Below are 24222 nucleotides of genomic sequence, written 5' to 3'. Positions count from 1 at the left end.
ATCCCATTAAAAACGGTAATAAAGACTCAAAGACAAGAATTGGACAGAAGAAAAACGAGCACATATTCAGTTATCAGCTCATCGGCTCCCTGGGCAGTGATTGGACTTTCCCGGTGGGCCACAGTCGGCCCAATCCCTAGCAATATATATATATAGAGTAATGAGTATGGGTATTATAGTAGAAATTGTTGTTTCAAGGCGGGAAAACACAATGCACAGAAGCAGAGCAGAAGCTTCGAGTCCTCTTGCGACCGTCGAAGACATACGGAGACGCCTTCTTCGTCCTCCCACTCTCCTCTCTACTCCTCCAACCTCATCCCTCTCATCTCCGTATATACACTCTCTCTCTGTCACTAGCAATTCTACTGAAATTTTTTGGAATTTAATTTCTTGTTGTTTAATTCGATTATGTATGGCAGAGATGGCGTTCCAAGCAGCAATTCATCTCAATTTAAGGTGAGTTTCAGAGAGTCCAAGACATTGAAGAAGGATAAGAAGAAGCTCGAGGATTACCTGGATCCTGTTCTTCTCTCCGCGGTCTCTTCCAAGATCGGCCGCGCGAAGAAGGTTCATCCGGAGCCGAAGCCGAAGAAAGTGGCCAAGGATTTCGAGTGGCCCGTCGATGAATTGAAGGTGTTCGTGGCAGATTCGAAGAGCGAGAACCGGGGCAATTGGAGGAGCGACGAAGTTGTGGATCTCAAGGACAATTTGGATCTGATTGGAGACTCTGGAGAAGGAGGTGAAGAATCTTGCACTCCGTTTCGGCGTTTCGAGCGAACCGCGTTATGTCGTTTCAAGGGACTCGGTTAAGCATAATTTTTGATGGCATCAGAAACGCCTCTGTACATCTGTGTGAAAACGTTTTTTTTTTAATTTTTCTTCTTTTTCTTTTTCGTAAATACTGATCTTTGCATTACAGAGGCCAGAGGGAAATGGAACTGACGTGATCTGATACGTACACAAGTGGCAAAGCTGCAATTCATTTATTTCTTTTGATTTTCTTTTTTCATTTTATGTGTATATACACAATTAATGTACGCTGACTAACATATATGAAGAGGAGTAGACAATTTAATCACTCGATAATACCCTTAAATGATACATTTTTAATAGAATTTTTTTTTTTTTTTTTTTTTTTTTTTTTAAGAGTTTCAGATGTAATGTTTAATAAAAAGTATCATATGAATATCACATCCCACGCCTCAATCGTTAAAATCATAGCTATACTTGCCAATGTAGTGCATCATCATCATCATTATTATCATCAAGTTCTTTTTAGATATATTAACAAATAATGCAAAACACACACAAAAAAAAAAAAAAAAAAAAAAAAAAAAAAAAAAATCTCAAAATATAATTCCAAGTAGTGTTTTACTAAGATTATATTTGGTCATTGTATATTAAGCATGTTAATCTATTTTAATGTACTTTTTTTTAAAAAAAAAAAAATCATTTTAGTTGTCATATACAAATATCCAGTTTTTACTTGAACTTTTTACAAAGTCGTAATTAATTCAGATTTATGATATATCTATAATATTTGTGGAGCGGTTGTTTTTCTGTTGTTCTTCTGTATTTTCTATTGTGTTTTGCTGTTCTTTTTGTTTTCTCTGAGTTTTTGTTTACCTGCTCTGATGTGGTTTGATTTAGTGGAAGAGACATTTGTTGCTAGTGTACATCCTTCAAAAGTTTCTATTCGGTTTTCTGCACTACCTTTCTTGCAACAATCACTTAATAATGGTTGCTGCATTCACCGCTTGAGACTCTTCACCGAGTCTTTTTGCCATTTGTCACAGCCTTGCACGGCTCTTGAAAAAGCTCGGCTTGTTTATAGTTCCTTTAAGATCATGAATAATTCTATTACCTATTGTTTGTTTTTATTCTTTTACTGCATTTTTTCGTTTAGGCTTTGTTGTTAGGGGTATCTAATCCTTTATGTTTGTTCGATCATGTAACTTGCTTTTGCTTATTTGATTAAAAAAACAAAACAACAACAAAATAAATAAATAAATAAGTAAATAAATCACCACGAGCCTGCTGCCTGCCCTTTTTTTAAGGGATTCGGATAAGTAGCAATTTGTAATCCGGACAACAAATATGGGAGAACCTATGTGACTGCGAGGGTCTCGTGCTGGCCTAATTTCCTCACTAATTGTAACAGTACCTGAAAGGCAGAAACCGACTTAATCAAGTGCTACGACGCCGTTTCAGTGCCTCCCACAGTTTGAATTCGAAAAGCATTCTCGCGCGCCGTGCCCATTTCCTTCTTTTTCAGACCCAAAGACATGGAAATATGGAATCAGATGTTCTCCATCTCCATAATTTCTCAGGTAAAACCCTAATTTTTTTTTTTCGTATTCTCCAAATCTTAATTCCACAAATGGCCTCCCCAATTCCCTACTCCGTCGCCGACGACAAGGACCTCGACGACGCCACTTTGTGGGCCGTAATCGACTCCGCCGCAGCCTCTCACTCCTCCAAGTCCCGCAAACCGCTCGCGATCAAATTCCCTAATTTCCAACCCCTATCCTCTAACCCCTCGCCGCCGACAAAGCTCCCTAGAAACCCTAGGACCTCTACTGACGCCGATTCTAGGGTTTCGGCCGAGAGCGAGGTGGTGCACGAACCCTGGACTTATCGCCCGCCGCGCAAGATCGCTAGGACTTGCGCTTCGGAAGTGAGCGAGAGCAGCAGTCCTCTCTTCGTGGTCAGGAATGTGCAGCGCACGCCTACCACGCCGGTGTATTCGTCTCCGGAATCGCATTTGTCGCCGGAGATTGGGAGGTTCGCCGTGAAGGAGATTAGCGCTCGTTCGGAGGGCTCCCTGGGGAGCTATCAGTGGAGAGAGGAGGAGAATGTGAGGCATAGCTTGTCTGGAAGATTTCCTTCAGTTTCGCTGTTCAAGGAGTATCAGAATGCAGCTATGGCGGTAATTACTTTGATGTGTTTTGTGTTTTGCTTTGATTAGATTTCAAAACAATTGTATTCTTTGCATATGTGCTAATGGTATATATGCGAATAATTTCGTATTATATAGATGCTACTTACAAGTGCGGTATATAACATATACAAAATAGTAACTCTTCAACAATGATGGATTCGGCGCTCTGCCACTGTTCCTTTGCCCATTTCCGTTCTCTCTGAATGGACGATATGGCATAAAGTATAGATATAAAACTATAGAAGAGACAATTTAGCAGTACTGTAGTAGAATCCATTGCGGTTTGGTGACTGACAGATAGGGTATGAGTATGTCACTCATAATAGTTTATGTAAGATTTAAGGCCGGCATTATTTTGATGAGAGACGACTACATGCCTATGGTAGTGTCCATAATTGGTGCTCACAAGACATCCTGTTGTACATCATGCTTCTTTTGATATTGGAGGAAGTTTCTTCAGCATCTTCCTTTGTCCTATTTCTGCTCTCTGCTAAGGCATTTTGGTGAATTTGAGATTTGTTGTGTGTTTGCCTTAAGAAACAACAACTTGAGTTTTCCTGCACAAAAGTATATTACATACTGTACTTGCAGTCGTTTTCGTCAAATGTGACCCTGTCATCTTCTTTGATTGGGTGGCTGGCAAATTTTTGAATTTGAATAACTTGTTTTTTGTTTTGTTGGTACTTTACTCTCTTACTTGCGTAACTTACCATTTTCTGCTTGGTCAGATGGGTTCTGAAGCATAATGTTTGGAATTCTGAGTTTCTAATAGTCATTTGTTCAGAGTGAACTAAATGTATCTGCATAGACATAACACGGTGACAGTTGTTACATGATCGCTTAATGGATGGGTGCACATGCCAACATAAAACATTCCAATGGAATCCCTGCACATTGTTCTAATCAAGTTCTGTCTTTTGTCATTCAATGGACAGATTTTGGAGAAAACTGATTACATAATGATTTCTGGACACCCTTTCATAAAAAAATCAGGTAAAAGTCATGGGTATCTTCTCTCTTGCTGTTTCAACATGGAGCAGTAGATGTAACATGGGGCATCTGTATTAAGCAGGCTGGAGGAAGATATCATTTTACTTCAATCTCTCTTTTGAAATCAAAGACAAGACCATTGAGTTTGATGAGAACCGTAATGTTCAGCGTGCTGAATTTGTGGTTCGAGCATACATGCAGTATGTTTTCTAGCTCTCGAGGATTAAGTCATATCATTTATAGTATATCTGATATATTTTTTGCTCTGATTACTATTTTGCTATTCTCTTCTTTTCTTACCAGAGGTGGTAGATTCGCAGATGCATGGGGATCATGTGAGCGGCGTGAGAAAAGGTTTTTAAAACCAAATAATGATATACCCAGTACAGCAGAGACCAGAGCCAAAAATAAAGCCTGCCAGGTATATAATTCCCTCTTTGTGTTGGCTTGTGCCTAAATGTGCTTTTGATTCAACTAGTTGTATGTTGCACTCTGGCTGGTTTCTTCAAATACATTACCAGACACAGTAGCTTAAACGATCAAGTTGAGTTTAGCCTAATGTCGTAATCACACGCTGAACCAATTAAGGCAAAGCTTGGCCAGCTTAGTTCATTTAGAGCCTTACCATATTGTTAAATTGCAGCTTTAATATATATATATATTTCTGTGGATCCTAATAGGTGCCCCAGATAAGATGGAAATAGTGGTATGGACTAAATGACTTACATTGTACCTGAATTGCGCTTCAACATTATTGACCTTATTGCCGTTAGTCACATCTTTTGATAGGCAGATGCAACTAATGCTAGTTGTATCGAATGGAATCAAAACCGTGACCCCATCCATCACACCCCTTGTTTATGGAAGGAAGGAGATGCCATTTGTTCAAAAACCATTGGTTGGTTGCAGATTCTACAAGATATAGTCCAAAAGACAGAAGTAGTAATTTTGTTAAACCACGCACTTTCAAAGTGTTTTTTCCATGGGAAGAGTGTCCTATACGTAGACGTATGCGACCTGATGGGTGCTTGTGTAGAAACTTTTTCATAGGTTCTTGAAGCCTGGTTCTGGCAAGTGTCAATGTTATGTTAAAGTTGTTGATACCACTACTGAAGAAGATCATATTGGAGCGCTTTGGTTATGAAGGTTACTGAAGACTTTGATATAATGTTAGGATAGGGATAGATTTCTAGACATAACGACGACAAATTGAGATGATTAGCTTGGAAGTGCCACAGCAATGTTTCAGGCTTCAATGCTGACCTGTTAATGACTCAAATACTTCATTGTTTGAATGAGTAATATCAGGATGGGCTGTCTTGCCTCATTAACTGATTCCTGTTGCTTTAACCTTAAGGGGTAGTAAACTTAAAACCAGAGGTCCCTAGTTCGAATAGGTTCACTCACTCATCCAACAAGAAGGAAAAAAAAAAACAATCTAATGCCCTTTTCTTCTCCTTTGCTAGCCAACAAGCGGAAAATGGTGTGTGATCCATGATCTTAATTGCATTGTTTCATTTCCACTCCTATTCTTAGGCTATCTTAGTTTTCTTTTGCTTTGGAAGCCATGATTTGTGTTATTTGATATTTCATGCACTGCCGCCTGCTGGAAAAGCTATTTGTGACATCAAGATTAGTCTTGCGTACAAGTGACATTCGTTTTTTCAATAGCACACCAGAGAGTGGCACCCTCTATGCCCGTGACATTCCCCTCAATGATTTTTTCTTTTCTTTAAGATCTCTATAACTTGCTTCTCCCCAGGGAAGTTGATAGGTTGTCACCATTTAATTTTGGTAAAATAAAGTAAGATCAAGAATTTGATTTCCTTATTTACTACGGAGTATATTATTGATATTGCGTACTTTTCTACCGAAAGTTTCAATACATATAGTTTCACATTCGCAGGACCTGCTTGGAATTGGAGAATATCGACCTGGTGCAAGCCAAGTCCAGAGATGAAAATGATCAATTTTATATACAGTTTGTAGTTTCTGATTGACTAAATTCTTGATGTATTAAAAAAAAAAAACTGATTTTTATTGAGAATTGTAAAAATGAGGGAAAGCAAAAGTTCCATCTGTATATGCTTGTTGAGCGGGGGAGAACCCTGCCTAATTACTTATGATATTGGTGCCATTCAAACTAAAAGAGACAAAAAGAAAGAAGGAAAGAGGAACAAAATTGGGTAACCGTAGATTTTGTTAGATGTTACGTCTTACCAGTCTTGGTGATAGGCCGACAAGCATGGATTGGCATTCTGCTGGGCCAATGGAGCCCAAGAGGATAATTGTTTCAAGGTCCCATTTGATTCGGTAGAAAATGTTTTTTTTTGTATTTGTCTTTTCTTTTTCTTTTTTTCTTTTTTTTTTTCTTTTTTTAAGGAAAATGTTTTTAGTTGATATTTTTTGACATTTGGCTTGTATTGAAAATTAGCAAATATTTTTTTATATTTTCATATAATTTGAGGAGTTGCGAGGAAGAGAAACAATGGAGAGGAGCTATAGAGGAAGAGTGAGAATACAAAGCCTTCGGGATTGAAATTGAGATTAAATGCAATTGATTGTCCATATTGTTTGCAATTTTGGCGGGCAGTTGTGAAAATGCATGTGTAAGGCTCACATGCTTAGGTAAGAGTTCGGGCAGCTTAAGCAGGTAGGTTTTATTAAGGGCATCTCACAATATCCTGCCTAGAGGTGTGGAAGAGCATCATCATAAACTATTCTACGTCGTATTCTGAAGGTTATTTTCTTTGATTAATTGAAAATATTTTCAAGTTAGACTAATGTTTTACGTCAAAGAAACGGAACTAAATGTAAATGTGGAGAATGACGCCCATCTTTGGTGTTGTTATGCAGCACTATTTCATTATTAATAGTTTTGAGACATTGAGAGCACATTTTCGGACGTTGGTGGAGTTTGGGCTGAATTACGAGATAGTAAGCGAAGCTTGTGTCAGACCCGAAATAAAGAAAGAAGAGAACTTGTGGACCAAAAAGTAAAAGGTACCCTGGAAAGACACGTTGAAACAGTCGATTCCACCAAAGCACAACGGTTTCCTTCTGAATTTTTCTGTTTGGCATCTTCTTCTCTCGTTATTAAAAATGACAACCCATTGCTTTTCTTCATAACTAGCTTCAAAATCCTTATTAATTTCTCCTTCTATTTTTTTTTTTTTTACAAAAAAAAAAAAACAATGGGGGGAGGGGCGTTGTGGTCATTTAGTGAAAGGAGTTGCTGCCTCCACCTGGCCCTCTCTCCAGTGTGGTGCTCCCCCCTTTTATCTCACTCGCGTACAAAATTATTCTCACTTCCTCACCTTCCGCTTGTACTTCTGTCTGCTTAGCCAAAGATGCATACAAGAAACGGTAAGGCGTCACTCTCTCTTTCTTTTTCTCCATCAATGTTTTGCTTGACTCTTTGCGCTCAGAGGAAATGTGGTTGGACTGCTTCAGGTTCAAGCACTTCACTTTCTTGTGCATCTTCTTTACTCTTCTCTTCCTTTTCTTTGTTTTGCTGTTACTTGGTCAGAATAAGGGATAGTGGTGGAAATGACAGTTCATTCTTTCTCTGAGGTCACCTCCCCGGGCTTCTCATAGTACATCAATCAGTCCCAGTTTTCCAAATCCTTGGGGCTAGAGAATCATGGCACGACAGGTACTATATATGCTGAATGCTTTTATTGATTCTTTTTTTTTTCTTCTTTTTTTCTTTTTTGTTTCCCCTTGGCATTTGGAGATTTTAAGTATACGAGTGAACCCAGATGATTGATTTGGAATGCAGGCGGAAGAGGGGTGGCCTTTGGGCTTGAGACCACTGAATGCGAGAGTTGGGTTTGTGAGAAATCGTGATTTGTCTGGATCAGTCTCCTTCAGCACTCTACTCACCGGTTCTCCCACCTCCACCACCATTTCTTCTTCAGATCTTGAAACTGAGGTCAGTATCTCTCTTAAAAGGAATGCATCCCTCTAGTCAAAAACAAACAAAAGAAAAGAAGACAGCAATGGAACATAGAGAAGGAGACAAAACACCCAGCATGCTTATTTTGTTTATACTTATCTACTTGCTTCTATGATGACTCTGCTTTCGTTCTGCTGTCAAACAGTTTTTGACAGGCATCGAAATACTACACACACTCCCACGTACTCTAGCTCTATATTATTATTAAACTGAGAAGACCTGCAATTTCATTCAAGTATATATGAACTAGAATGAATAGGTCTGCTTCAGAGTTCAGACCAAATTTTCCCTTTTGGTGATTAAGAATAACATTCATACAAGTTACCAAGATGACAGAAAACTATTTATGTTCAAGTTCTACATCTATGTTTGATGTTTCCCACCTGCTTTGGTATGCGTGGATGTGATCATGTGCGCAGTTAATTAATCTCTTGTTCATGCCTATTTTTAAAGTTGAAATCACTTTACTCTTTCCACATGGTTGTCTATGATGGCGTTTGCCCCTTAGGTGTGGAGCTGTTTTCTTAGTATTAAATAATCGGATTCGGATTCCCTACAATTATAAAGATATTGTAAATTCTCAACATATTACACAATTGAAGTCGTTTTTAAGCATCGAAACATTTGAAAAATGCCACGTATTAAAAATGTGGCATGTTATTGAGGCAACTAAAACGAATTTCCCTCCGAAAAATCTTCGTCTTTACTTTTGCAAAGACGCTTCTTATTCATAAAATCAAAATACAATTTTTAGCTCAGTTTTTTTTTAAACTTAAGAGAGCAACAATCTGATGTTTTTTTTATGAATAATTCCAGATTTTACTGAGAAAATAAAAAAATTGTTAAACCCTCGTACTCAGCTTCAGTTATGTTCAATGTAATTACAACACAAGAAAGATACAAAGCCTAGCTACTATGCATGGTGTTTTCATGCTCTGTGTTTTCTCCTTGAACTCTTCCATGTGGTTGGTTTTCAGTCCACTGGGTCATTATTCCACGACAAGAGCATCACGCTCGGCAGCCTCATTGGAGTTTCTAGCATTTTAGAGCTGTCACGAAGATCGACAAGGGGAAGAACAGCAGAAGCCTCAAGAGACAGAAGGAACTACAAGCACAAACCTTGGCTGTTCTCGCTATGCTCAAAACTAACGACTGATGCTGTGAACGGGAGCAACGCCCCATCTCTTCGCCACTTTCTTGAAGCAGAGAGGAGAACCGCGAGCGTGTACAGAAGGAACCAGAGCCCCACCATTTATGGACCGACTGATTTCTCACCCACCCTGCCCACTTCGGACACAAACTCGCTTTTTGTTGGTGGCCGAGTTGGTCCTCAGTCAAGTGCTCCATTGGACGACAGTGGTGGAAGAAAATCCAACAACCAATTATTAGATGGCAATGGGTATGGGGCTCCATTGCTATTCTCATGCTTGCGTGGATACCTCATGAAATGATGATTTCCATAATCACCAGTAATGCTATGTAGTAGACTCTTATATGAATATCGTACATTTTTTAATAATGCGACAACAGTGAAACTCAGTTTTTAGATCAGTAGTTGTAAAAAAACAAAAATTAATTACTGATTTTCACTGTCAAGTCATCTTAATTGTATTGCAGTCGTATAACAATCTATTAAATAGTATTATTTTTCTTTTATTCCGAATACATTTGTTTCAATGAGGGTTTTGTGTATGTGTACTTAAGGGATGAGTATCAAGGCAAATAATTATAGACGCGTGATCTTGATTATGTAAAAAAACAAAGATCAATTACCGATTTTTACTGTCACGGCATTCTAATTATATTGCAGTTGTGTATTACTTTCATAATCAATGATTTTTTTCTTTTTTTCTTTTTTTTTTTGGGGGTATGAATTTCTTGGGAAGGAGGCAAGATTCGGATTGCATTTGTTTCAAGGAGGGTTTTGTGTATCTGTGTATTCAGGGGATGAGCATCAAGGCAAGCGGCAACTTTGGCAAACAGCTCTGCATTAAACTCTTATTTATGTTAGTATAGTCTTCTCAGCTACGAGTATAGTTTTTAGAATTATAAATCACTTTCTCAATAAGTTTTGTGTCTTTCAAAATATTATTTTCTTTTATTTTTTTCCTTCTCATTTCTACTGTGTATTGAATTTAGCGGATAAGGATTCTCTACAATTATTTGTCCGAATTTAAGAAATTTGGACAGCCAAATTTTTATTTGGTTAAGTGAGTCCTATAAGTGGTTTCTCACAATCATCTGCCAAAATTCTCTCAAATTCAGACAAATAGTTGTAAATAATCTTAATTCGAATTTAGCTGGGTTTTAATTCATTGTACGAGGTTGTTGCTACCATCTTAGCAGATTTATGGGCTCATTATTTAGACTTTACTACAATTTCACGATCTATAATTGGTAAAATAATTAAGATTATATAATCGACAAGTGAGTCACTAATTACTAAAATTGACGCTTCCAATTTTTTATTAAATCATTTCCTCAATTATGCACTGTATATCAGTTTGTAAAAAGTATAAGTTTTAAAGAAAATGCTAGAATTACAACAAGTGCACTACAAGTGCACAACATCAAGGCATATTAAAAAGGGCCCACACATGTGGACCCCACCCCATTGTGCCTTGATGTTGTACAATTGTAGTGCATGTATCACTTCCCAAGTTTTAATATCCCTAGAAGTACTCTTTGGCGAGGTGGAGGCAATTATGCAAAATTTACACCCCATATTTGCTTGATTCTCACAGTTGAGTTTTTTTTCTTTTCTTTTCTTTTCTTTGGTCAACTAATTATAGCTCTAAAGTAATTAGTTGCTACAAACAGGAACAAAACATGTAAATATGTTGAAATGAATGGTATCCACACAAGTACCATTGTACTTTGGGCTCCAATGCTTGGAGTGGTAGGAATTATTCTTTTATATAAGCAAAGCCCGAACTAGGCAGCCTTTTAGGCCTCAGGCCCATATGTTAATGGATTAAACAAGTAAAAATTGAGGGAAATAGTAGCTCCTCCTCCACCTTCCATTAGTTAGATGAATAGGAGATACATACAGCTGGTCTATTTCTTCAAGTTGTGTGTATTTTAACTTGTCCATGATGATAGCGCAATCAAAGAAAATTGACCATATTATATATAGGAAACAAAATGAATTTAATTACTTGGGACAAACAAGCCCTCAAAAGCATCGATGCTTCTCAATATATAGAGAAGCAGAAAAAACCAACAATAAAGGTTATAAATGTCCAATAAAGCTCACCTCTGTAGAATGGAATTCATCAACCGAAACTTTGAGTCTTCTTTTCTCACATGCTCTTAGCGTATTAGGACATATATATTAAAAATGATGTTTGAAATTCATACCCATTTGGGTCTCAATTCCGAAGCGAATCCGGGGTCCGACATTTGCTCAACCCTGTGTGAAACCAAATCCAGGACTGCTGTTTCAAGGCTTATCAACCACCGTGTCGCATTCAGCAGCAACCTTTCCCGGACTGCGACAGCCCAACCTTGCGAATGAGCCCATGGCAGACAAACTCTTGAAACTGCTGCTGCCTTCACTGACATTCGACTTTCTCGATCTCCTAGGCTTCGAGAAACTATGTTCAAGTTCCATATCATTTCTAGTCTCCGTCTCGGCAACTACTAGTTGATTAATGCTGCTTCGGCAAAACGGGCAAACTGGGGCAGTAGGACAAGCAGTTGTGGGGTTGGGCTTCTTGTGGCAGCATAGGGCTAGGGTGCAATGGGCACACATTTGATGACCACATGGTCTGACCTCAATAGTGCATACCTGGTCGAAGCATATGCAGCATAGCTCCACATCGCTGGCCTGTTTGAGAAGATTTCACCAGGAAATAAGAAACTGCATGCATGACTCGAGAAAATATAACTCCATTATTCACTCCCTGAAGGTTTCTTCATGACTTTTGTAAAGATACCATTTTTATTAAGCAATATGACGAGTTAAAACTATGCTGACAAAATTTGCTTCTCCTACATTCTGGATGCGCTGCTTCATCAAGGCCAGTAAATGGACCGAGAGATTCAAGGCCATCCAAAAACAGTGGAAACAGTTTCTTAACTCAGTTTCCATATAGAAAATATGCATAAAATGGAAAGTAATGCTGACTGAAAAATTTTGTAGCATTTGAATACCGTACTTGCACTCTGAATTTCTATCATATATGATTTCCATAGAAATGGACTGAACCTTAGAAATAATTCAGATCTTTTTGAATGTGATGCATTACAAAGTGCTACAAACACAAGTTACACAATTCACAAATGGTGTCCAATGACCCTTATATGTCAACTTGGATTATCCACACATATAAAAGCAATGTCTATTAATTAATGCACTATTCTTCAAGTAAGAAAGTATATACAATTTAAGTAAAATTTATCAATCTACAGCCAAAAGAAAAGGAAGGATATTATTCCTGATGAATTGTTGGCAGCCCCACCTCAAATCCTTACATGTCAACTTGGATTGTTTATACATACAAGATAAATTCCCATTAATTAATCACATTTCTTCTACCACAAAGTAAAACTTAAAAGATCTTGACAAGAGATAATTATAAGTTTTTGTACAAACATCCTCAGTAAATTCTATCTAGTTTAGGCTTTCATCAAATATGGTTTTCAAGTTCTAAAAGTACATAGAATTTAAGTTAGAGTTATCAGTCTACAGCACAAAAAGAAAATGAACGACATTACCTCAGATGCATTGTCGTCAACCCCAACATCAGAATCGGAAGGAGCTGGAAGTGAGTACACAGTCTCCTTCAATATGACCTTCTCCCTCTCCATGTTCGCTACCTTCAAGGCCCTCTCTAAAAGTGCTTTTGCGTCTGGATTAAGCTCACTGATGAATTTCAAAGGCGATGGCCAGACAAGAGGCTCTGCTGATGAAGGATCCAGCAAGGCTGCACATGTTCGATGCTTGTGCTTCAGAGCAACTGCGTATGGAATTCTCCTGCAAAGATCCATTCCTTTTAGAAGTTTCAACAACACCTTCCAAAACTCATAATTAGGGTGGTGATCATTAGACAAAGCAAACTCTGACAATTTTAGGACAAAGGACAGATAAGTGGGAACAAAGTCAAGGGAGGCCGAGGCTCCATATAATACATATGGCAAAAGATTATTTCAAGCACTGTAACACTATTTTTATATGCATAATGCAAGGCCTGTGAGGTTCAAGTTGGTCATCTATCTGTAAGAAATCAAATTCAAACACCACCAGTCTCCTTATTAAAAAGATATTTTCTATATTCTTCCAAGGCTTCATACATACAAAGCATGAATTATCCTTTAGATTATACTCATTACATCAAGTTTTGGACCAAACTATTCTTCACTTCCACAACTGCAGATATTCAAATAATAATTGTACATTCTCTTATAGATCAAAGAGGGTAATGGAAGTCTCATTTGTATCATATTTTATGTAAATATAATTAATTGACACAAACAGTTCATTGGAGACAAGCAAATAATCTGAGCCTCAGAGAATCAACAAGGTAAATTGCTAGTTTTCAAGTATTAGATTCATCATTGTCACAGTGAATATACTTATTCACGTACTCCATACTGATATGGTTGAAGTTCTTGCTAGAATAACTTCTTGAATGTACTTCTCCATAATACAAAAGTGCAGCCTTGAGAGGTTTCCCTGGAGTTACATGAAATTAATGGTTCTCGTATTGAGCTCTTCTATAATACCTTTTTGACCAAAACATGTTTAAGAAATAAGGAGATAAAAAATAAGTTCCCAAAAAAGGGAAGCAAGAACTCAACTATTATCATTACTTTTGGTAGCAAAATTTATGGTCAATTGAAAAATCAAATAAACAAATAAACTGGGCTGATCATAGCTGTTTATGAATCTTACCCAGATGAATCTAGTTGAAGCCTATCCGCTCCCCAGGCAAGCAATTCGCGGACACATTCCAAAGAACCGCCACGAGCAGCTAAATGAAGTGGTGTACTCCCTAGGTAGCTGCAGATCATGATACCTTCATCAATCTGAATGGCAAATTATCAATTTAGCTACAATATCGCGAGGACCTTAATTTAAACCATTACCCATATCCACCCGTTGAAGCACAAACAAGAGCCCCACTGTCTAAAAGGATATGAACGCACTCTGGCCATCTTTGACGAGCAGCTAAATGCAGTGGGGTAGCACCCCCTCCATCTCTTATGTTCACAAATCTTGCAAATCCCCTACCAATGCCACCCGATGAAAATTATTCAGCAATGATGTGAATTCAAAAAGGCGCAGAGAGACAAAGAGACAGAGATACTAACCAAGAATCTGCAACAGGGGTGGAATGGGCAGCAGAAAGAATAGCTTGCAGGCAATCTGAATGACCATTGTAAGCAGCATAATGCAAGCAGGTTCTTCCGTGAAGAGAATCAAACATCAATATCTAATAAATCATACCCATAACCCATGATCAATGCCTCTTTTAATAGTTCGAGTAAGAAATTTACCAAGAAAATTTTCATAACTCATAACAAAAGTAACTCACATTTGCCCCTGCTTGAATAAGCTTTTGCACGCAAGAAATCTTCCCATGCATTGCCGCCAACATTAACGGGGTCTAAACCAACCAGAAAGAAAAGAATGTTCAATCAAAAGCATGCAAACAAGGATTCATAGTCTGAGACAAACACTGAGACTCAAACGGTGTACCTGTTTATGGCGATTTAAGATATCTGGATAAACTGATCGGTCCAAAAGCACCGAAAGAACCTATATATATGCCATCAGACCAAGCACCAAACACAAAACCCAGATAAACACATCAGAATTTTCCCAAGAAAAATCCAAGAAAATCCATACCCCCATCAAAACCAATCAAGAAACCACAAACGCACCTCGATCCAACCATTTGCAGCCGCCACATGAAGGGCAGACAACCTCCCATATCCACTCGTCTCTTCCAAGACACTTGGGTCTGCCTCTACCATAGCCTCAAGCAGCTCAACTTCATCATTCTGAACCGCACTGAACACAGCACTCTCTCCACGTCCTCCGCAGCTCAGCCCCTGACCCATTCCCCTCCAACCTCGTACCTCCGCTTAGCACATGGAGAAGATACCCCAGAACTTCCTCACGCGCCACCTCCTGCGGTGGTGGTGGTGGTGGTGGTGTTGGCGCTGACCAGAGCAGCAGAGACGATCACTGAATTATGCAGAAGGCAATTAAGTATTGGGAGTGGCCTGCCTGGGAGTTTGAACCTGCCCTCTTAGATTTCGGGCAGCTTGACCATGTGTCTGCGTGTGACTGTCTGTGTCAGATTTTTGGCAATTTGTCAGATATTTTTCGGGAAATTTTAGATTCTTTATTTTATCCACGTAGACTGTGATAGAGCGCTTTGTCCAAATTAGAACCCTGCCCACATTTTTCAACGCGTTTTTTTAAAATATATCCCCCCCGTTGATTTTCGGTGCACTCGTTTACAGCCGCCAAGATCATTAGTCTTTTTTTTAAAAAAAGTTATATTTTAAATTGGGTAGATTTTTTTTTAAAAAAGAAAAATCTATTATTTTTAAAAAATATATATTAAAATATATGCGTAAATAACTGCTCAGATTTAATTTTAAAATTTTTATAAATGTTTTAAATGGCTTATCATATTATTAACTTAAAAAAATAATAATAATTAAAATACACTACGTCAATTAATGTAAAATGAATGTGAATAGAAGTATTAATCCATTAAAAATGTATATAAAAATTACATAAAATATAAATATCAGCTTAATCATCTAATTTTTATTTTTATTTTTTTGAAAAAGAAATATATTATTCCTTTTTTTAATTTGTTGGTGTCAAAGGAATAATTAGAGTCTCATGTTGGGTCTAACAACCTTAACCAAACCGCGTAGTTCCCATTTGAGAGGGAGAGTTTTTCCTCCCGCGTGAACTGAAATCACAAAATAGTGAAATTGATAAGAAGAAGGAAGAGGAAATGATGGAGAATAAAATAGGCAAATTGATATAATAATAATAAAGAAAGGATTATAGTAAATAATATTTAGGGTCCGTTTGAGTTTATGATTTTAAAAAGTACAATTTTAAAATGTGTGATTTTTAAAAACGCAGTTAAGCGTTTAGAAAAATCGCAGTTTAATCTTTAAAATTACAAATTAACCTTTAAAATTTTATGTTTTAAAAAAAGCACCACGTTGCTTACGATTTGAAAAAACAATTTTTTATGTTTTCAAATCGTAATTTTTTAAAAATACAATTCTGAAACGTTTTATTTTCTGTAATTTAGTTTAAAATCACAAGTTTTTATCATCTTAGCATTCTTGTGGTTTTTTTTTTTTTTTTATTTTTTTATTCCTATTCAGCATACTTGTGGGTGATTAATAAAGAGGACAAAGGCTTAGATATCAAGGTTGCCTATTTTGTTAGTAAATGACAACCACTATTCCTCTTTAGACTTCCTCGTCTCTGGAGTAGTGGGTTTCATTCCAAATTATCACAACTTTTGTTGTTTTGCTCTTTTTCTGTTTCATTCTTTGGTCAATTAATTACAGCTCTAAAGTAAAGGCAGATTAGGAAACAATTAATCAAAAATTAAAGTTAAAACAAAGGGCGGGTCACATCAAGCAGGCATGCTTAATTGCCTTTTTATTGCCTTTTTTTTTTTTTTTTTCTTTGTCTTCTGTTGTTGAGCCATTCCCGTCTAAAGCAAGCAAGTCTATTTGACTATATTTCCCTTTCCCCTCTCCCACGTTGAACTAAAAAAAAAAAAAAGTTTTTTTTTTGTTTTTATTCATATTCTTCACAAAAGACAGCGAGTTAGTATGACAAAATCTTTTAGATGGTATTTTTTAAATAAATATATTTAAAGTTTTAATTGTTTTGTGTTTTGAGTTGTTTGTTAATATTGTTTTTTCAATTAAACAAAAAAATTGCATAAAGAGCGTTGTCAAACGGAGCCAACGATTATTAATTTGAACAACTAACAAGCGAGTCTCTAGAGAAAGAAGTGAAAAACAAAAACAATTTGGTGGGTGTTATATATATATAATAAACTTTGTATTTGCCTTCCAATTTAATTTATAAAAATGAACCACATTTTGGTTTAGGGTGAGCAATATAATATGTGGGTGGTGATGATGAATGATGCATATGTAGGGTTTCTTGGAAATTTGAGGGAGCATATGCTTTCGTGATGTTGGGTATGTCATGCATGGGGGTGGCATGCATTATCATATCCTTATTGGAAGGTGATGAGGAGGATTTGTGTATTTGGAATGAGGAAGAAGACTCAACTATCCAACAAAATATTTGAACCTTACACCAATGAGAGGTGACTTGACTTACACGGTGTATATATGCTGTCCCAAATAATCCAAATCACAAGAAGGTGTCTGCCCTATAAACAACATCACTACAATTACCAATTGTGGTGTGGGGTTTCTTTTATGCATTGCCATGAGCAGAGCAGACCATAATTCAATATGATGTAATATTCTTGCTTCACCTTAAGTAGAAAACTTAAGGATTACCAAATCTATGTTAAAGTCAGCCTTTAACGTTTTTGGTTGACAAATAAAATAACGTTTCTTGGCACGATCGAGCATAAACTATTTTTCACTGTCTCCCTTGGCTCACACCCATGAAGGTCTTCTAATTTTCACATCTCTAGCTCTCTTCCTCCACATCTCGTCTTCATTGTCTTTCTCTCTTCCTCCATGTCTTGTCTTCATTGTCTCTCTCTTCCTCGCAACTCCTCTTTGTCGTCGTCGGTCTATCTCTCCTTCTGCATCTCCAATTCGCCGTCTCTCTCTCTTTCACTCTACAACTCCTCTTCTCTATCGTCGTTGGTCTCTCTCTTCATCTACAACTCCTCTTTTTCCATTGAAAGAAGGTTCCAGTTAAGGAAGATGAATGATCAAATTCGACGCTACCTTATTAGCATATATGTGCTCTGATCGGATCTTGCCCGAGGTACGTTTTCCCACATCTTCTTATCCTGTATCATTTTCTTTAGAAAGAAGGAGAACGAGGACATGAAGAAGAGGAGCCACCATGACCTCACGTCCAGTTGCGAAACTGAGAATCTTTGTAGTCTTTTACTCGATCTACGAACACGTGGAGGGCCTAGATTGGAGGTGAAGGGTGTAGACTAGGGGTATACAAACAGTTATAACCGGCGCTTATTGGCTAAAACCGCTAACCGGTAACCGCCTAGAAGGTTATTACATTTTACCAACCGCAACCGCTAATTGCCTAGGTGGAGGCGGTTATTTTTATAACCGCTGGTTAGCGGTTATTTAGTAAATAACCGGCGGTTATATAACCGCTTTATAATTTGAGTTTTAAGTTGATTTTGGGCCGGTTTTGAACCGGTTTTAAAATTGGTTTTGGGCTAATTTTGGGCCTGTTTTGGCCACTTTTAGGCCGAGAATGGTATGCTTTGTTGAGTGCATCCATTTTTCTTTTATAGCCAGTGTTCACTTCCAGCTTCTCTTATTCTTTCGATGTGGGACTAAAAGCTTATGTGTTTTTCTTTTATAGCCAGTGTTCACTTCCAGCTTCCCTTTTTTTTTCGATGTGGGACTAAAATCTTTTGGGCATCGATTTGAAAGACCAACATATGTATGCCTTGCCAAGGTAATGGAGGATTCGCTCGACAACGAGAAAGATGAGGACGATAACACTGCAGACAACAGCGACAACCCAAGTAGGGGTATACTCCAAACTCTGTCCCTCTTTTCCCCCCGCCATCTTTAATTCTCAGTCCTTTGTTTCTAATTCCTTTCTTGATCAATATCATGACGGACCCCATATACGCGAAAAGAAAAAGGTAGGAGATCAAATGGAATAAATCACAGGAGATCAATCGAAGCTGTGTAGAGTTGTTAAGATTGAGAGCTACACTATATATTAATAGTAGTGTAGAATAGAGAAGTCTGAATGCAACGAAAGGAGGGTGTGAAAACATAGAAGAGTTGACCAAACCATAGACTTTTAGAGGGGGGCCTCTAAAATATTATTATATCATTATTATCATTAATCTTGGAGCAGTTCATGCGAAAATACGAATGAGCGTTATAAATGGAGATGATCCTAAATTCCTAATCATTTTCCTTTAGAGGTTTAAATGGAGGTTTATATATATATATATATATGGGTAGGCGGTTAGCGGTTATTAACCACTTTTCCCAAATCCTATAACCGCTAACCGTCTTCGCCTAGGCGGTTAGTGGTTATTTATAACCGCTTTTGAAAGCGGTTATACGGTTATGCGGTTAAAGGTTAGTGGTTAAAGGTTAGCGGTTTTAAAGCGGTTAACGGTTTTAAAGTGGTTATAACCGCTCCATTTATTGAGAATGACGATCACCGAGAGCAGGCGGAGAAGCTATGCGGATAATACCGTCAAGATCTAGCATTTGAGGTTGAGGACAAGGCGTTCCTAAGGGTTTTAACGATGAAAGGTGTGAAGAGGTTCAACAAGAAGAAAAAGTTGGGTCTTCATTATGTCAGACTTTCAATGTGGTTGGTAGGATTGGCCTAGTAGCGTACAAAATTGACCTACCTTCGGACTTGGTAAGAGTTCACATGTATTCCACTTGTCCACACTATAGAAGTATGAGTCAGATAAATGTTTTCATTGAAAACATTTTACGTCAAAATAAATAGAGCCTAATCTATGATGGACCCCAGCTTTTGTTGGCTTTTAAGATTGTATAAGGATCCAAGTTTGTACCATTTATTTTGTTCTGAATTAAAATTGTAATATTATCATAATGTTGTTTTATGATTGTCTTTGTCTTTGTTAAATTTTAGATGAGACTTTTTTTTAATAAATTCGTCATATATGATTGTCCTGAAAGAATGTTGTCATTTGTCAAAATATGCTTAGGCTTCGTGTGGTTTGCGAAATGAGTACTATTTCATTGAGAAATAAAATATTTTATTACCGGGAATAAAAGAGAGTGTAATGGAATGGTTATTCCTACTATTTAATTTGGTAACGACTCATATGCTTTAATTAGAATCCAATCAAAATTATTAAAAAAAAAAAAACTCCATATTATTATTATTATTATTATTATTTTTTTTAAAAAAAAAAAAAGATAAAAAACAACTCAAATTATATAATAATAATAATAATAATAATAATAATAATAATAATAATAAATAAATAAATAAATAAATTGAAAACTAGTGGGTGGTCGCAACCACCCTTGGCTCCATATGCGGTTGGCCGACCACCCATTCGGTCAGCCACTATAAATTGAGTTTTTTAAAAAAATAAAAAAATTTGAAAGAAAATAAAAAATAATGAGTATTTTTTTTTTCTAGAAAATGTAGTATATTCCTTTATGAATAGTTATTCCTCTCATTTTTTAAAAGAATAGGTATTTCTCTTCGTAAAAGAATAGTTATTCCAATAGACTCCTATCAAACAAAGTAATGATTATTCCATAGAAATAGTCATTCTATTACAGGGGCATATTCTGCAAAGCAAACAAGACCTTAGAATGTTAATATAGAGGAAGAGAGAGAGAGAGAGCCTATAGAAGCCTTCAAAAAACTCGAGTACAATTTGGATTAAAAATGGCAAGTCCATAAAAATTGGATTAAGTCTCAAACCCTAAAGAATTATAGGCTCATAAGGCCAAAGCCCATTGCCTACCCAATGAGGTGGGCGAATACTCACAGATATCCGCCCGCCTAGTGGTGACGGATTCTGATTACTCTCCGCCTGAATATGGCCCATGGGGGCAAACTTCGATGGAAAGCCCATTTATTATTTTTCAATCTTCTTTGCCCGGGACCAAATTTCTTAAAAATAAATTAAATTAAATTAGATTAAAAAAGAAAAAAAGAGGGGGGGGGGGGGGGGAGGGGGGTCTCTCCCAACGAGAAATGCTAAACATAAGCCTTCCATATGTCTCATGTCCGTCCCTTTCCAGCGTGTCCCTGACAATTTATTAAAGAAATGAAATCATTTTGAAAATCTTTAGTTTGACAGACCCGGAACCCCCCGCGTTTTCAATCCTTCATTTTGAAAATCTTTAGTTTGGCAAACCTGGACCCCCCGCGTTTTCAACCCTTTCCCCCCAAAATTTTTCCCCTTGGTCTTTCCCTCAAACATCTCCTTCCCCCATATCCGGCCGATCTCCCCCTTCTCCGGCACTCTGACCGCCAATCTGCCCATCTCCACCACCGACCTAGCTCCCCCCATTTCCGACGAAACTCCCCCATTTTCCGGTGCCAATCGCAAATCTGCCCATAGGACCGAGCTCCCCCCATTTTCGGAGGAAATCCCCCATTTTCCGGCAGATCTCCTCCTTTTTCCGGAGTCGACCGAAATTCTGCTCATCTCCACCGCCGACCGAGGTCACCCCATTTCCTGCAGCCCATTTCTGGTAGAAGTCCCCCCTTTTCTGCTCATCTCCACCGCTGACCAAGCTCTCCACTTCCTTTGCCAACTGAGCTCTCAATTTCCGGCGCCGACCGATCTCAAGTTGTCTCCAAGGTCTCCATTTTTACTTCTTGCATCGATCTGTCTTTGACTTATTGCCTTAGTCACTGACTCACTGTTAACATGAAGGCACCACAATAGATAAACAAGAGAAAAGTATTTGTATAGCTATCTACATATGTATTATGTTCTTTTCTTTTTTTGGAAAAGAAAGTCTTTGGGCCCCTCTGTATTGGTGTTTATGGGGAAAAAAAAAAGAGTGTTGCTGTTTAATAGGTCCTCTGTATTGGTGTTTAGGGGAAAGTTTTATTTTTGTGTTATGTAATAAATGTCATTTGCTAGGCCCTCATTTTGTTATCAGACTGTTGATCTTGACTTTCTAATTCTCGAAGAAAAATGATATCAACACTAGTTCTGGATGACCTTTTTTTTTTTAAATAAAATTTACTTACTGCTACTCTGACCCTAGTATGCCTATATTATGTTGCTCATAAATTTAGACTTGTAATCTTGTTCCTTTGGCAAAGAGGTGTATGAGTTATTGTCTTCAAATTAAATGAGTATAGGGAACTACTGGACAAATATATCTTGCTATGACAAATGTGCAAACATGTAGCTTTTGTGTTTTACTTGTTTGTTTGATTTTATCAAAATGAAAATCTTTGTAATGGAGATGCACCAATAAAGAACAACGCTTCTATAGAAGATACACCTTATTATATACTTTCAATTGCTGATATTGCAGTAGAATTATCTATTAAAAGCTTATTTCCAAGGACTTATATCATCATGCAGCTATGTAGTTGTGAGTTGTTGTAGATAGTTTAGCTGCAGTTGCTTGTTTTCCTGCAGTTGGCTGTTTGTTTTGTTGAGTTTGTAGTTGTGTAACTCTGTTTTGATGGTTTAGTTGTTGATAATATGCTTATTCATCTAAAAAAAGAATGCTAATAGAAGCTGAATTTTAGCTAAAGATGTAACAATACTATGACAAATTACATTTACATGAGAGGAGAATGGGATATGTCAAACAGCTTCCCACAAAGCTAATGCTGACATTTCTCACCATTGTTTAGTGTATGGCCCTCAAGCACTTAAGAAATGTTGCACTGATATGAATCTTTATTTGTTATAGAAACTTTTAGATGGACTTATCACAACTGCCCTTGATTTCACAATGCGAAGATGAATGTTCGTTAACACATGAACAAGTTGATGATGTTGTGTCCATCGAAATTGGTTGTTTCATGCTTACTTTTAATTTTTATAACATATCTTAAAGTAAATGTTATTATTCATAGTTGGGTTCTTTACACTATGTTTCATTTGTTTTGATATATATGGAAAAGATAATTTTAAATAAAGTACTCCATATAAATACAATATATCATTTATAACATATAACTATAAATCTTAAAATTTAGTAATTTCATGCATGAGCAATACAGGAACCATCTATTTTTTTTATTATTATTTTTTTTTAGCTCAAGTCTGTAGCAAAACACTAAAACTAAGTACTCTAATAAACCCTTAAAACAGAATTTGAAGTAGTGGCCTTATATAATCCTATTACAGAATCACTTAAAAGAATTAAAACGGTATAACATGAGTATGAACATAATTATCAAAATCAATTCAGATATTAAGTCTAATAGTATCTAATCACATAAAAGTTTTACATCTCCAAATATCAGTTTCTTAGTAACTAAACTTGATTCCCACAGAAACTTTCTCTAATCTGTGTGTAATACCCCTAACTCAAAATCAAACTAATCCACAACCATTTCAATACACGTTAAAATAACTCATTGATTTTATCTTCCAGAATTTACAATTCAACCTAAACCAAGAAATCAACATTCCACAATTTGTAATATACAGTTATCAATCACGGAAAGAGATCTATAATTCAAATGAAATCATAATACCCAACCAATTTTTCAGCTCCAAACAACTCCGAAATTATTATTATTATTGTTATTGTTATTATTTTTTTCACCATATTAACCCATAGTACATTACCCATTCGGTTTTCCCATATGAAACTAATCAAACTCAGAATTTTAAATCTTCAAGAAAATTTTAGAAATTCTAACACCCGATGGTTTCTCTCAGACATAGAAAAGTGTATAGAACAAAGGTAGAAGAAAGAAATAGAAGGACAACATGCTGACTAAAATAAATTGATAAAAATCAAACGTGAAGTTCTGAGGATTTACCAGCGCAAGTTTCTGCAGAAATGAAAAGTGGTTTTGGTCTGATTTTTTCTTAGAATGGGTCATTCATTTCATGGGTAATAAAGATTTCTAATGGGTATCAAAGAAGAAACATTTTAGAACAAAAATTAACTCTTACACGTTAGTCTTAGCAATTTACCAAGTTTTCTAAAATACCACAAAACAAGCCAAAAGATTTCACACAATCAAACACCAATATGAACAAATAAGAACCCAGAATTTTACTAGAATCTGAATCACCTAACAATCCAAATTAAGACTACAAAACTCAGAAATTTTCCATCTCAATCGGTTCCTCTACCATGAACACAATCTGGAAATTTTTCAGAAATTTCAATACCCGGTAGTCTCCCTCTTCTTCCCCGAAAATCAGAAAATTCTCCTCCTAAATTTTCCACCCTAAACCTAAAAATCAAAAATCCAGAAATTAATACTCACAAGGAACAGATTTCTTAATCTATGAGGACCCAGAAGTCGTCGGAAAACGCCCTCCGGTGGCGTCGTCGGCGTGGGGCTGCGGTTTGTCGGCCCGGCGTTACCGTCCGCCCAGTCCGGTGGCTAGCCCACCGGCTAGGTCTTCTCCCTTCCCCACTTCCCTCTCTCGGCCAGTCTTCCCCTCCCTTCTCTACTTCT

General features: G+C 37.0%; 3 protein-coding genes across 4 annotated transcripts; 2 read left to right on the top strand and 1 right to left on the bottom strand.

Annotated features, from left to right (window-relative positions):
• Window positions 1-2301: 2301 nt before the first annotated feature.
• Window positions 2302-6290, top strand: LOC133874233 (uncharacterized). The gene is made up of 5 exons (XM_062312105.1): window positions 2302-2929; window positions 3877-3934; window positions 4014-4131; window positions 4235-4352; window positions 5838-6290. Exons 1-5 carry the CDS (start codon window positions 2381-2383, stop codon window positions 5889-5891), a joined length of 897 nt encoding a protein of 298 aa, XP_062168089.1. The 5' UTR covers window positions 2302-2380; the 3' UTR covers window positions 5892-6290.
• Window positions 6291-7199: 909 nt separating this feature from the next.
• LOC133874044 (uncharacterized protein At3g17950) lies at window positions 7200-9552 on the top strand. Of its 2 annotated transcripts, XM_062311877.1 has the most exons (4): window positions 7200-7297; window positions 7461-7586; window positions 7713-7865; window positions 8867-9550. In XM_062311877.1, exons 2-4 carry the CDS (start codon window positions 7575-7577, stop codon window positions 9338-9340), a joined length of 639 nt encoding a protein of 212 aa, XP_062167861.1. In that variant the 5' UTR covers window positions 7200-7297; window positions 7461-7574; the 3' UTR covers window positions 9341-9550. The 2 variants fall into 2 exon arrangements, with proteins under 2 accessions (XP_062167861.1, XP_062167862.1); XM_062311878.1 differs by lacking the exon at window positions 7200-7297 and having other exon boundaries at window positions 7456-7586; window positions 7693-7865; window positions 8867-9552.
• A 1446-nt stretch (window positions 9553-10998) lies between these two features.
• LOC133873115 (putative E3 ubiquitin-protein ligase XBAT31) lies at window positions 10999-15178 on the bottom strand. Its single transcript, XM_062310837.1, has 8 exons — window positions 14778-15178; window positions 14593-14652; window positions 14429-14500; window positions 14205-14326; window positions 13980-14120; window positions 13786-13893; window positions 12609-12867; window positions 10999-11718 (listed from the first exon to the last, which is right to left on the bottom strand). Exons 1-8 carry the CDS (start codon window positions 14955-14957, stop codon window positions 11332-11334), a joined length of 1329 nt encoding a protein of 442 aa, XP_062166821.1. The 5' UTR covers window positions 14958-15178; the 3' UTR covers window positions 10999-11331.
• Between the last annotated feature and the right edge of the window lie 9044 nt (window positions 15179-24222).

Source organism: Alnus glutinosa, chromosome 7 (assembly GCF_958979055.1).
Source record: "Alnus glutinosa chromosome 7, dhAlnGlut1.1, whole genome shotgun sequence".
In the NCBI taxonomy this organism is placed as follows: domain Eukaryota; kingdom Viridiplantae; phylum Streptophyta; class Magnoliopsida; order Fagales; family Betulaceae; genus Alnus; species Alnus glutinosa.
The sequence above is the reverse complement of the archived record's forward strand: the minus strand, read 5'-3'. Positions and strand labels throughout refer to the sequence as shown.